Genomic DNA, 13,872 nt, shown 5'->3' with positions numbered 1-13,872 from the left:
TAGGACACACCACCACCGCCAATAGGACACACCACCACCACCAATAGGACACACCACCACCACCACCACCAATAGGACACACCGTAGCAAAAAATCTGTGGTCTATTTCCGTTTCGAAATGAGAGAGAGAGAGAGAGAGAGAGAGAGAGAGAGAGAGAGAGAGAGAGACACACACACAGAGAGAAAGAGAGACACAGAGAGACACAGAGAGAGAGAGAGAGACAGAGAGAGAGAGAGAGAGAGAGAGAGAGAGAGAGAGAGAGAGAGAGAGAGAGAGAGAGAGAGAGAGAGACACAGAGAGACACAGAGAGACAGAGAGAGAGAGAGAGAGAGAGACAGAGAGAGAGAGAGAGAGAGAGAGAGAGAGAGACAGAGAGACAGAGAGAGAGAGAGAGACAGAGAGAGAGAGAGAGACACAGAGAGAGAGAGAGAGAGAGAGAGAGAGAGACAGACATAGAGAGAGAGAGACAGAGAGAGAGAGACAGACATAGAGAGAGAGAGAGACAGAGAGAGAGAGAGAGAGAGAGAGAGAGACAGAGAGGGAGAGACACAGAGAGAGAGAGACAGAGAGAGAGAGAGACACAGAGAGAGAGAGAGAGAGAGAGAGAGACAGAGAGAGACACACAGAGAGAGAGAGAGAGAGAGAGAGAGAGAGGGTATAACCTTGCAATATGCCACTTTCTCTCCACTAACAGATGGATGTCCTCTATTCTCCTGTTGTTGGCGTAGTGAAGGCGCTTGGGGAGATGCTGCTTCAGATAGGGCTTGAAGTGCTGGTCTGACTTTTTACACTGAGGAGGCAGAAGAACACGATTCCAGGTGCTCTGTAGTACAACTTTGTCACCACTATTTCATAAACTATAATTCTGGATTTTTCACCTTAACCTCTGACACCACAACACAGGTATGAATACTGGTCAGAACAATGACTTAGAGAAGACAATGTGTATGGAAATACAACGTGTATAGAGAAGACAATGTGGAAATACAACGTGTATAGAGAAGACAATGTGTATGGAAATACAACGTGTATAGAGAAGACAATGTATATAGAAATACAACGTGTATAGAGAAGACAATGTATATAGAAATACAACGTGTATAGAGAAGACAATGTATATAGAAATACAACGTGTATAGAGAAGACAATGTATATAGAAATACAACGTGTATAGAGAAGACAATGTATATAGAAATACAACGTGTATAGAGAAGACAATGTATATAGAAATACAACGTGTATAGAGAAGACAATGTATATAGAAATACAACGTGTATAATACTCACTGTAAGATTTGCAACAACAGATTTGGCATCGTCTGAAAAAAGACAAACAGTGTTCTAATTTTCTGTCGACTGTTAGGAAATGTGCCTCGTTCTGCCGTACTGAGGACGCAGTTCATAACTGGATCAGTAGGGACACAACAACCTAGTCTGGGGACGAGGAGGCGTGCTCTTCTGAGCAGAAACATACATGCTAAAGTGATGTTATTGTTTTGGTCTTGACTGACCTGGCCATGTGACCCAGTCAAGGATCAGGCCAGGGTCACTGAGATACAGTACTCTGTCTTCCTCTCCAGACTTTCCAGTAACTGGAGGAATTGGTCTGCCTGTCTAAACGCAGCCTATGAGGACCACAATGGGTCTGCCTGTCTAAACGCAGCCTATGAGGACCACAATGGGTCTGCCTGTCTAAACGCAGCCTATGAGGACCACAATGGGTCTGCCTGTCTAAACGCAGCCTATGAGGACCACAATGGGTCTGCCTGTCTAAACGCAGCCTATGAGGACCACAATGGGTCTGCCTGTCTAAACGCAGCCTATGAGGACCACAATGGGTCTGCCTGTCTAAACGCAGCCTATGAGGACCACAATTGGTCTGCCTGTCTAAACGAAGCCTATGAGGACCACAATGGGTCTGCCTGTCTAAACGAAGCCTATGAGGACCGCAATAGAAATAGGTCTCTGATTTTGTAGTTGGTTAATCCTCAATGATTTTATTAATGCATGGTCTTCAATTCAGTATTGTGTTTTTAAATGATCAATACACCAATCAAACAAACAAACCAAACGCTCACATTTGGGGTTGTTGGGGTACCTGGAGCGGATCCTGCCCAGGGAGCCGGGGATTAGTATGATGTCATCAACAGTGGACGGCATGTATGAGCTGAGGAACTCTGTCCTGTCACAGTGAGCCTCCTCCATACCTGAGGAACACATGTTCAGAACAGACTTTAAATCACTGCAGAATGAATATGAAGAAGGTGACTTGATTGTCCATAGTCAGAGAGAAATGGACATCGTCTAGAGCACGTGTCAAACTCATTCCATGGAGGGCCGAGTGACAGAGGGTTTTCGCTCCTGCTGTCACGTCCTGACCAATATAAGTTGTTATTTTCTATGGTAGAGTGGTCAGGGCGTGACAGGGGGTGTTTCTGTGTCTGATCTATCTTTTCTAGTTCTATGTTTAAATTCTAGTTTTCTATTTCTATGTTGGGATTGTTTGGGGTTGATCTCTAATTGTAGGCAGCTGATCCTCATTGCCTCTGATTAGAGATCATATTTAAGTAGGGGTTTTTCTCATTGTTGCTTGTGGGCTATTGTCTTTTGAGTAGTGTGTTGTCCTCTCTGCGTCACGGTTTGTTGTTTTCCTATTTTCAAGTTATTTGTGTATTGCATTCAGTTTCACTTTTAATAAATATGTGGAACTACGAAAACGCTGCATCTTGGTCCGCTCCTTATAACAGCCGTGACACCTGCCTTGTACTTGATTGATGAATTGGGGTCACTAATTAGTAAAGAACACCCCTCGCCTGGTTGTCTAGGTCTTAAATGAATGGAAAAACCTAAACCTGCAGACACTAGTCCCTCCATGGAACGAGTGACACCCCTGGTCTAGAGGTCTGCGGAGGACGGATTTATTCATCCCGCCCACATCCGCACCCGCCCACACCCGCTGGCTTTCTGTCCGACTCCCACCCACTAACGCAAGAACTGGTCCCGAACCCAACCGCAGTACTGCAATGTTATTTTAGGCGTATGTGACGACTCAGCTCACTTGCCAGCCATGGTCGCAGTAAATTGTGCGCCCTGTAGGAAATATCAAAATGCGCAAAAATAAGCTAAGAAATAGGTTAAATTACCAGAGATTCTCACACGGCCCATTATATTAGGCTATCAGTATCACTGGGCTATATCAGCCAATAGGCTAGATGTACATTGAAGAGACCTGAGTTGGAGATACTTGCCCTTTCTCTAGAGCTCCGTTTTCTGACCTCCCTTTTAGGAGTAGGAAGATTTTCAGACGGAGACTAATATGAGTGATCAATATTTATTTCTAGGCAATGTAGTACACTATAGACTAATGATATTTAGGAAGTACCTTTCCTTGGAAAAATAACTGATTCTCCCACCAGTGTGTGTATTGACTAGGTAGAGTTAGTGTGTATTGACTAGGGTTAGTGTGTATTGACTAGGTAGGGTTAGTGTGTATTGACTAGGGTTAGTGTGTATTGACTAGGTAGAGTTAGTGTGTATTGACTAGGTAGAGTTAGTGTGTATTGACTAGGGTTAGTGTGTATTGACTAGGGTCAGTGTGTATTGACTAGGTAGGGTTAGTGTGTATTGACTAGGTAGGGTTAGTATGTATTGACTAGGGTTAGTGTGTATTGACTAGGTAGGGTTAGTGTGTATTGTCTAGGTAGGGTTAGTGTGTATTGACTAGGGTTAGTGTGTATTGACTAGGGCTAGTGTGTATTGACTAGGTAGGGTTAGTGTGTATTGACTAGGGTTAGTGTGTATTGACTAGGTAGAGTTAGTGTGTATTGACTAGGGTTAGTGTGTATTGACTAGGGTTAGTGTGTATTGACTAGGTAGGGTTAGTGTGTATTGACTAGGGTTAGTGTGTATTGTCTAGGTAGGGTTAGTGTGTATTGACTAGGTAGAGTTAGTGTGTATTGACTAGGGTTAGTGTGTATTGTCTAGGTAGGGTTAGTGTGTATTGACTAGGTAGAGTTAGTGTGTATTGACCAGAGTTAGTGTGTATTGACTAGGTAGGGTTAGTGTGTATTGACTAGGGTTAGTGTGTATTGACTAGGTAGAGTTAGTGTGTATTGACTAGGTAGAGTTAGTGTGTATTGACTAGGGTTAGTGTGTATTGACTAGGGTCAGTGTGTATTGACTAGGTAGGGTTAGTGTGTATTGACTAGGTAGGGTTAGTGTGTATTGACTAGGGTCAGTGTGTATTGACTAGGGTTAGTGTGTATTGACTAGGTAGGGTTAGTGTGTATTGACTAGGTAGGGTTAGTGTGTATTGACTAGGGTTAGTGTGTATTAACTAGGTAGGGTTAGTGTGTATTGACTAGGGTTAGTGTGTATTGACTAGGTAGGGTTAATGTATATTGACTAGGTAGGGTTAGTGTGTATTGACTAGGTAGAGTTAGTGTGTATTGACCAGGGTTATTGTGTATTGACTAGGTAGGGTTAGTGTGTATTGACTAGGTAGGGTTAGTGTGTATTGACTAGGTAGGGTCAGTGTGTATTGACTAGGTAGGGTTAGTGTGTATTGACTAGGTAGGGTTAGTGTGTATTGACTAGGGTCAGTGTGTATTGACTAGTGTTAGTGTGTATTGACTAGGTAGGGTTAGTGTGTATTGACTAGGTAGGGTTAGTGTGTATTGACTAGGGATAGTGTGTATTAACTAGGTAGGGTTAGTGTGTATTGACTAGGGTTAGTGTGTATTGACTAGGTAGGGTTAGTGTATATTGACTAGGTAGGGTTAGTGTGTATTGACTAGGTAGAGTTAGTGTGTATTGACCAGGGTTATTGTGTATTGACTAGGTAGGGTTAGTGTGTATTGACTAGGGTTAGTGTGTATTGACTAGGTAGAGTTAGTGTGTATTGACTAGGGTTAGTGTGTATTGACTAGGGTTAGTGTGTATTGACTAGGGTTAGTGTGTATTGACTAGGGTTAGTGTGTATTGACTAGGTAGAGTTAGTGTGTATTGACCAGGGTTAGTGTGTATTGACTAGGTAGGGTTAGTGTGTATTGACTAGGGTTAGTGTGTATTGACTAGGTAGAGTTAGTGTGTATTGACTAGGGTTAGTGTGTATTGACTAGGGTTAGTGTGTATTGACTAGGTAGGGTTAGTGTGTATTGTCTAGGTAGGGTTAGTGTGTATTGACTAGGTAGAGTTAGTGTGTATTGACTAGGGTTAGTGTGTATTGACTAGGGTCAGTGTGTATTGACTAGGGTTAGTGTGTATTGACTAGGTAGGGTTAGTGTGTATTGACTAGGTAGGGTTAGTGTGTATTGACTAGGTAGGGTTAGTGTGTATTGTCTAGGTAGGGTTAGTGTGTATTGTCTAGGTAGGGTTAGTGTGTATTGACTAGGGTTAGTGTGTATTGACTAGGTAGGGTTAGTGTGTATTGTCTAGGTAGGGTTAGTGTGTATTGACTAGGGTTAGTGTGTATTGACTAGGGCTAGTGTGTATTGACTAGGTAGGGTTAGTGTGTATTGACTAGGGTTAGTGTGTATTGACTAGGTAGAGTTAGTGTGTATTGACTAGGGTTAGTGTGTATTGACTAGGGTTAGTGTGTATTGACTAGGTAGGGTTAGTGTGTATTGACTAGGGTTAGTGTGTATTGACTAGGGTTAGTGTGTATTGACTAGGTAGAGTTAGTGTGTATTGACTAGGGTTAGTGTGTATTGTCTAGGTAGGGTTAGTGTGTATTGACTAGGGTTAGTGTGTATTGACTAGGTAGGGTTAGTGTGTATTGTCTAGGTAGGGTTAGTGTGTATTGACTAGGTAGAGTTAGTGTGTATTGACTAGGGTTAGTGTGTATTGACTAGGGTTAGTGTGTATTGACTAGGTAGGGTTAGTGTGTATTGTCTAGGTAGGGTTAGTGTGTATTGACTAGATAGAGTTAGTGTGTATTGACTAGGGTTAGTGTGTATTGACTAGGGTCAGTGTGTATTGACTAGGGTTAGTGTGTATTGACTAGGTAGGGTTAGTGTGTATTGACTAGGTAGGGTTAGTGTGTATTGACTAGGTAGGGTTAGTGTGTATTGACTAGGTAGGGTTAGTGTGTATTGACTAGGGTTAGTGTGTATTGACTAGGGTTAGTGTGTATTGACTAGGTAGAGTTAGTGTGTATTGACTAGGGTTAGTGTGTATTGACTAGAGTCAGTGTGTATTGACTAGGGTTAGTGTGTATTGACTAGGTAGGGTTAGTGTGTATTGACTAGGTAGGGTTAGTGTGTATTGACTAGGTAGAGTTAGTGTGTATTGACTAGGTAGGGTTAGTGTGTATTGACTAGGGTTAGTGTGTATTGACTAGGGCTAGTGTGTATTGACTAGGTAGAGTTAGTTTGTATTGACTAGGTAGGGTTAGTGTGTATTGACTAGGTAGGGTTAGTGTGTATTGACTAGGGTTAGTGTGTATTGACTAGGTAGGGTTAGTGTGTATTGACTAGGGTTAGTGTGTATTGACTAGGTAGGGTTAGTGTGTATTGACTAGGGTTAGTGTGTATTGACTAGGGTTAGTGTGTATTGACTAGGGTTAGTGTGTATTGACTAGGTAGGGTTAGTGTGTATTGACTAGGGTTAGTGTGTATTGACTAGGTAGGGTTAGTGTGTATTGACTAGGGTTAGTGTGTATTGACTAGGTAGGGTTAGTGTGTATTGACTAGGGTTAGTGTGTATTGACTAGGTAGAGTTAGTGTGTATTGACTAGGGTTAGTGTGTATTGACTAGGGTTAGTGTGTATTGACTAGGTAGGGTTAGTGTGTATTGACTAGGTAGAGTTAGTGTGTATTGACTAGGTAGAGTTAGTGTGTATTGACTAGGTAGAGTTAGTGTGTATTGACTAGGTAGAGTTAGTGTGTATTGACTAGGGTTAGTGTGTATTGACTAGGGTCAGTGTGTATTGACTAGGTTGGGTTAGTGTGTATTGACTAGGTAGGGTTAGTGTGTATTGACTAGGGTTAGTGTGTATTGACTAGGTAGGGTTAGTGTGTATTGACTAGGTAGGGTTAGTGTGTATTGACTAGGTAGGGTTAGTGTGTATTGACTAGGTAGGGTTAGTGTGTATTGACTAGGTAGGGTTAGTGTGTATTGACTAGGTAGGGTTAGTGTGTATTGACTAGGTAGGGTTAGTGTGTATTGACTAGGTAGGGTTAGTGTGTATTGACTAGGTAGAGTTAGTGTGTATTGACTAGGGTTAGTGTGTATTGACTAGGGTTAGTGTGTATTGACTAGGGTTAGTGTGTATTGAATAGGGTTAGTGTGTATTGACTAGGTAGGGTTAGTGTGTATTGACTAGGGTTAGTGTGTATTGACTAGGGTTAGTGTGTATTGACTAGAGTTAGTGTGTATTGACTAGGGTCAGTGTGTATTGACTAGGTAGGGTTAGTGTGTATTGACTAGGGTCAGTGTGTATTGACTAGGTAGGGTTAGTGTGTATTGACTAGGGTTAGTGTGTATTGACTAGGGTTAGTGTGTATTGACTAGGGTTAGTGTGTATTGACTAGGGTTAGTGTGTATTGACTAGGGCTAGTGTGTATTGACTAGGTAGAGTTAGTGTGTATTGACTAGGTAGGGTTAGTGTGTATTGACCAGGGTAGGGTTAGTGTGTATTGACTAGGTAGGGTTAGTGTGTATTGACTAGGGTTAGTGTGTATTGACTAGGGTTAGTGTGTATTGACTAGGTAGGGTTAGTGTGTATTGACTAGGGTTAGTGTGTATTGACTAGGTAGAGTTAGTGTGTATTGACTAGGGTTAGTGTGTATTGACTAGGGTTAGTGTGTATTGACTAGGTAGGGTTAGTGTGTATTGACTAGGGTTAGTGTGTATTGACTAGGTAGAGTTAGTGTGTATTGACTAGGTAGAGTTAGTGTGTATTGACTAGGGTTAGTGTGTAGTGACTAGGGTCAGTGTGTATTGACTAGGTAGGGTTAGTGTGTATTGACTAGGTAGGGTTAGTGTGTATTGACTAGGGCTAGTGTGTATTGACTAGGGTTAGTGTGTATTGACTAGGGTTAGTGTGTATTGACTAGGGTTAGTGTGTATTGACTAGGGTTAGTGTGTATTGACCAGGGTTAGTGTGTATTGACTAGGTAGGGTTAGTGTGTATTGACTAGGTAGGGTTAGTGTGTATTGACTAGGTAGGGTTAGTGTGTATTGACTAGGGTTAGTGTGTATTGACTAGGTAGAGTTAGTGTGTATTGACTAGGTAGGGTTAGTGTGTATTGACTAGGGTTAGTGTGTATTGACTAGGTAGGGTTAGTGTGTATTGACTAGGGTTAGTGTGTATTGACTAGGGTTAGTGTGTATTGACTAGGGTTAGTGTGTATTGACTAGGTAGGGTTAGTGTGTATTGACTAGGGTTAGTGTGTATTGACTAGGTAGGGTTAGTGTGTATTGACTAGGTAGAGTTAGTGTGTATTGACTAGGGTTAGTGTGTATTGACTAGGGTTAGTGTGTATTGACTAGGGTTAGTGTGTATTGACTAGGGTTAGTGTGTATTGACTAGGTAGGGTTAGTGTGTATTGACTAGGGTTAGTGTGTATTGACTAGGGTTAGTGTGTATTGACTAGGGTCAGTGTGTATTGACTAGGTAGGGTTAGTGTGTATTGACTAGGGTTAGTGTGTATTGACTAGGGTTAGTGTGTATCGACTAGGTAGGGTTAGTGTGTATTGACTAGGGTTAGTGTATATTGACTAGGGTTAGTGTGTATTGACTAGGGTTAGTGTGTATTGACTAGGGTTAGTGTGTATTGACTAGGGTTAGTGTGTATTGACTAGGGTTAGTGTGTATTGACTAGAGTTAGTGTGTATTGACTAGGGTTAGTGTGTATTGACTAGGGTCAGTGTGTATTGACTAGGGTTAGTGTGTATTGACTAGGGTTAGTGTGTATTGACTAGGGTTAGTGTGTATTGACTAGGGTCAGGGTTCAAGGTGGTTGTGCAGCAGTACCGTGATCTCCCACCATGATGATGTTGACACATCGGTGGAGTTTCATCTGTTTCAGGCCGTCCATCAGCTGACCAATGATCTTATCAATGTCTTTCAGAGGGTTGTTCAGCTGCAGCACAGAACACACTGATCAATATTCACACAGCAATCACAACCATCAGGGGATATCATAGAACTATTGATCCCTATACAGATCATCAAAATACCTAATCATTATTAGACATTGAACATAACACAATCAGCAGCAGTAAAATGACAATGTGGAGGCTATATACAGGGTGTTACGGTACAGAGTCAATGTGGAGGCTATATACAGGGTGTTACGGTTCAGAGTCAATGTGGAGGCTATAAATAGGGTGTTACGGTACAGAGTCAATGTGGAGGCTATATACAGGGGGTACCGGTACAGAGTCAATGTGGAGGCTATATACAGGGTGTTACGGTACAGAGTCAATGTGGAGGCTATATACAGGGGGCAATGGTACAGAGTCAATGTGGAGGCTATATACAGGGGGTACCGGTACAGAGTCAATGTGGAGGCTATATACAGGGGGTATTGGTACAGAGTCAATGTGGAGGCTATATACAGGGTGTTACGGTACAGAGTCAATGTGGAGGCTATATACAGGGGGTATTGTTACAGAGTCAATGTGGAGGCTATATTCAGGGTGTTACGGTACAGAGTCAATGTGGTGGCTATATACAGGGGGTATTGGTACAGAGTCAATGTGGAGGCTATATACAGGGTGTTACGGTACAGAGTCAATGTGGAGGCTATATACAGGGGGTACCGGTACAGAGTCAATGTGGAGGCTATATACAGGGGGTACCAGTACAGAGTCAATGTGGAGGCTATATACAGGGTGTTACGGTACAGAGTCAATGTGGAGGCTATATACAGGGGGTACCAGTACAGAGTCAATGTGGAGGCTATATACAGGGGGTACCGGTACAGAGTCAATGTGGAGTCTATATACAGGATGGCAATGGTACAGAGTCAATGTGGAGGCTATATACAGGTGGTACCGGTACAGAGTCAATGTGGAGGCTATATACAGGGTGTTACGGTACAGAGTCAATGTGGAGGCTATATACAGGGGGTATTGGTACAGAGTCAATGTGGAGGCTATATACAGGGTGTTACGGTACAGAGTCAATGTGGAGGCTGTATACAGGGGGTATTGGTACAGAGTCAATGTGGAGGCTATATACAGGGGGTATTGGTGCAGAGCCAATGTGGAGGCTATATACAGGGGGTATTGGTACAGAGCCAATGTGGAGGCTATATACAGGGTGTTATGGTACAGAGTCAATGTGGAGGCTATATACAGGGGGTATTGGTACAGAGCCAATGTGGAGGCTATATACAGGGTGTTATGGTACAGAGTCAATGTGGAGGCTATATACAGGGTGTTACGGTACAGAGACAATGTGGAGGCTATATACAGGGTGTTACGGTACAGAGTCAATGTGCTGTGCCCACTGCTGCTGTTTAATTATTTGTTACTTTTATTTCTCTATTTTTTACTTATTAACACTTATTTTTCTTAAAACTTCTTAATAAAGCATTGTTGGTTAAGGCCTTGTAAGTAAGCATTTCACTGTAAGGTATGTTGTATTCGGCGCATGTGACAAATACAATTTGATTTGAAATACAAAATCTCTAGAAAATGGTTCATCAATTCCACACTGTACAGGTCATGCATGTACATGTCTGGGTTTGTTTGGGGCCTTGCTATGGCTGGACAGTGTTTATGCTACAGTGTTGTAGATTGTTCTGTATGTAACTAGCTACATCTGGCATGAGTGCTGCTGTAGTGACTGCTGCTTAACACATACTCAGGTCCCGGTAGTCTGAACCACAACCGTCTCTCCCCCAGACCCAACCCAAGCCCTAGGCCCAGCACCTAGACCCAGCACCTAGACCCAGCACCTAGGCCCAGCCCCCAGCCTCCAGCCCCCAGCCTCCAGCCCCCAGCCCCCAGCCTCCAGCCCCCAGCCTCCAGCCCCCAGCCCCCAGCCTCCAGCCCCCAGCCCCCAGCCCCCAGCCTCCAGCCCCCAGCCCTCAGCCCCCAGCCCCCAGCTCACCTCAGTGCTCATGGGCCCCAGCTTGTGGCCAAACGTATCCGGCTGCTCGGAGTGCATGGCGTAAACATACGGCCTGAAACAACAGAGGTAGAAGGGAATCTTAGATTAGCCATGTGTATTCTACACCACCTCCAGGTCTCAAATACAGGGCTAGGATATGGGAGCAAAGTTACTTACTCAAAGTCAGATGGAGATTGCTGCTAAGCATAGAGCGGCCATCTTGGATGCATGTAGAGGATGGGGTTCACTGTTGGTATATCATTGCAGATAGTAACAGCCTAAAGAAGAGGATAAAAGAAGCTGACTTACCTCTCTCCGTCTGGCAGGTGAAGCCACTGTAGCATGGTCAGGACTCTCCTCTCCAACGGGATGGAACTGGAAAGACACATCAGCTGAGTTCATTATATGGAGGACAACATGTAGATCACTAAACAAAATTCTGGGGTGCTGTGTATCAATGTTTTACTGTGTCTGGGACGCTGTGTATCAATGTTTTACTGTGTCTGGGATGCTGTGTATCAATGTTTTACTGTGTCTGGGACGCTGTGTATCAATGTTTTACTGTGTCTGGGATGCTGTGTATCAATGTTTTACTGTGTCTGGGATGCTGTGTATCAATGCTTTACTGTGTCTGGGACGCTGTGTATCAATGCTTTACTGTGTCTGGGATGCTGTGTATCAATGTTTTACTGTGTCTGGGACGCTGTGTATCAATGCTTTACTGTGTCTGGGACACTGTGTATCAATGCTTTACTGTGTCTGGGATGCTGTGTATCAATGTTTTACTGTGTCTGGGACGCTGTGTATCAATGCTTTACTGTGTCTGGGACGCTGTGTATCAATGCTTTACTGTGTCTGGGATGCTGTGTATCAATGTTTTACTGTGTCTGGGATGCTGTGTATCAATGTTTTACTGTGTCTGGGATGCTGTGTATCAATGTTTTACTGTGTCTGGGATGCTGTGTATCAATGTTTTACTGTGTCTGGGATGCTGTGTATCAATGCTTTACTGTGTCTGGGATGCTGTGTATCAATGCTTTACTGTGTCTGGGATGCTGTGTATCAATGTTTTACTGTGTCTGGGATGCTGTGTATCAATGCTTTACTGTGTCTGAGGTGCTGTGTATCAATGCTTTACTGTGTCTGGGATGCTGTGTATCAATGTTTTACTGTGTCTGAGGTGCTGTGTATGTATCAATGTTTTACTGTGTCTGGGATGCTGTGTATCAATGCTTTACTGTGTCTGAGGTGCTGTGTATGCATCAATGTTTTACTGTGTCTGGGATGCTGTGTATCAATGCTTTACTGTGTCTGGGATGCTGTGTATCAATGTTTTACTGTGTCTGGGATGCTGTGTATCAATGCTTTACTGTGTCTGGGATGCTGTGTATCAATGTTTTACTGTGTCTGGGATGCTGTGTATCAATGCTTTACTGTGTCTGGGATGCTGTGTATCAATGCTTTACTGTGTCTGGGATGCTGTGTATCAATGTTTTACTGTGTATTACAACACCACATTTGATCCTTTCTGTTTGCATCCAGGAAAGCTGCCAGATTAGAACAATTAAAGACATTATAACAGGCCTATACAGTCCTGGGATACACCAGATTAGAACCACTACAGACATTATAACATGCCTATATAGTCCTGGGATACACCAGATTAGAACCACTACAGACATTATAACAGGCCTATATAGTCCTGGGATACACCAGATTAGAACCACTACAGACATTATAACAGGCCTATATAGTCCTGGGGTACATCACTCTCCTCCCCCCCTGGAAGCCTTTGAACCTCAAAGCCTCCCCTCCTGTTCCTGTCTTGTAGAGCGAAGGGCCACCAGCAGACCTCCATCCTCCAGCCCACTTGGCACAGCTGCCAACCATCAACCCCAGGGTTTACCTCTCTAACTGGGGCTTGACATGTGGGGGAGCTGGGGGGTATGGAAGGGGGTAGACCTTATCCCACTAAATCACTACAGGGGGGCTTCTCTTCTTCTCGACCCCTCTGGTGTTGGTTAAGACCTCCCTGGAGTTGGTCTTAACAGAGACCTCCACAAAGCTACAACCATAACTCCCCGGCATCTCCAGACCTCATTGGTTAAAAAATACAGTCTTATACTGTACTGTAAAGTTAACCCCCCTCCTCCTCCTCCTCCGTGCCCTGGGCCTACCTCAGGAAGTGCACCTTGAAATGCACTTTGTCACTGCTTTTGAAGGAGTCCCCCAGCTGGCCAAGTTCACATGCAGGCATCCCGCTTTATGTTAATAGGCCGATTTGAGTCAAATTGCTCTCAAAACAGTTAGGGCTGTACGCCTCCGAACTGAAGCCTGCCTGAAAGGCCTCTGTGTCTTATGAATGTGTGAGGCATTGTGTTTTTTTAGCAGCCTGCATGCGTTAGGTTAGCCAGAGTACAACTAAACAAGAACACATCCATATAGTTTCCAGACATCTCCAACTGAAATCCACAACGGTGTTATGACAATATAACAGCAACACTTTGTTGTGTTTTGTCTTTGAGAGTAGTGCTGAGCCACTAGTGCTTTTCTAGGTCCATTTCCCTTCTATCATTTAAAAAAATATCACGGTTTTTCGATTTCAGTTTCGATATTATTTTTTTTTTTACATTAAATGCATTATGAAATAATGACATTACAAAAAAATGTTTTTAATGGAAATTCCAAAGCCAAAAATAGCAAACATTACATTTCCAAAACATTGAAATATTCCATCGTCTCTATCAGGTCCACATAGGGTAGACATCAATTTAAAAAAAATGAAATTACTATGAAATAAAACAATA

General features: G+C 43.2%; 1 protein-coding gene across 2 annotated transcripts in view; it reads right to left on the bottom strand.

Moving 5' to 3' along the window:
• LOC106573026 (autotaxin) overlaps positions 1 to 13,872 on the bottom strand; it is a 61,745-nt gene that overhangs the window by 35,555 nt on the left and 12,318 nt on the right. For both annotated transcript variants that reach the window (XM_045719306.2, XM_045719308.2), the window contains exons 10-15: positions 11,375 to 11,440; positions 11,066 to 11,138; positions 8,978 to 9,086; positions 2,079 to 2,207; positions 1,288 to 1,319; positions 664 to 791 (exon numbers count right to left, since the gene is read on the bottom strand). In XM_045719306.2, the coding sequence (XP_045575262.1) occupies positions 664 to 791; positions 1,288 to 1,319; positions 2,079 to 2,207; positions 8,978 to 9,086; positions 11,066 to 11,138; positions 11,375 to 11,440 (537 nt within the window). The remainder of the gene's footprint in view (positions 1 to 663; positions 792 to 1,287; positions 1,320 to 2,078; positions 2,208 to 8,977; positions 9,087 to 11,065; positions 11,139 to 11,374; positions 11,441 to 13,872) is intronic.

This window comes from Salmo salar, chromosome 05 (assembly GCF_965601325.2).
Source record: "Salmo salar chromosome 05, fSalSal1, whole genome shotgun sequence".
Lineage (NCBI taxonomy): Eukaryota > Metazoa > Chordata > Actinopteri > Salmoniformes > Salmonidae > Salmo > Salmo salar.
This window is presented reverse-complemented; position numbering and strand designations above follow the sequence as displayed.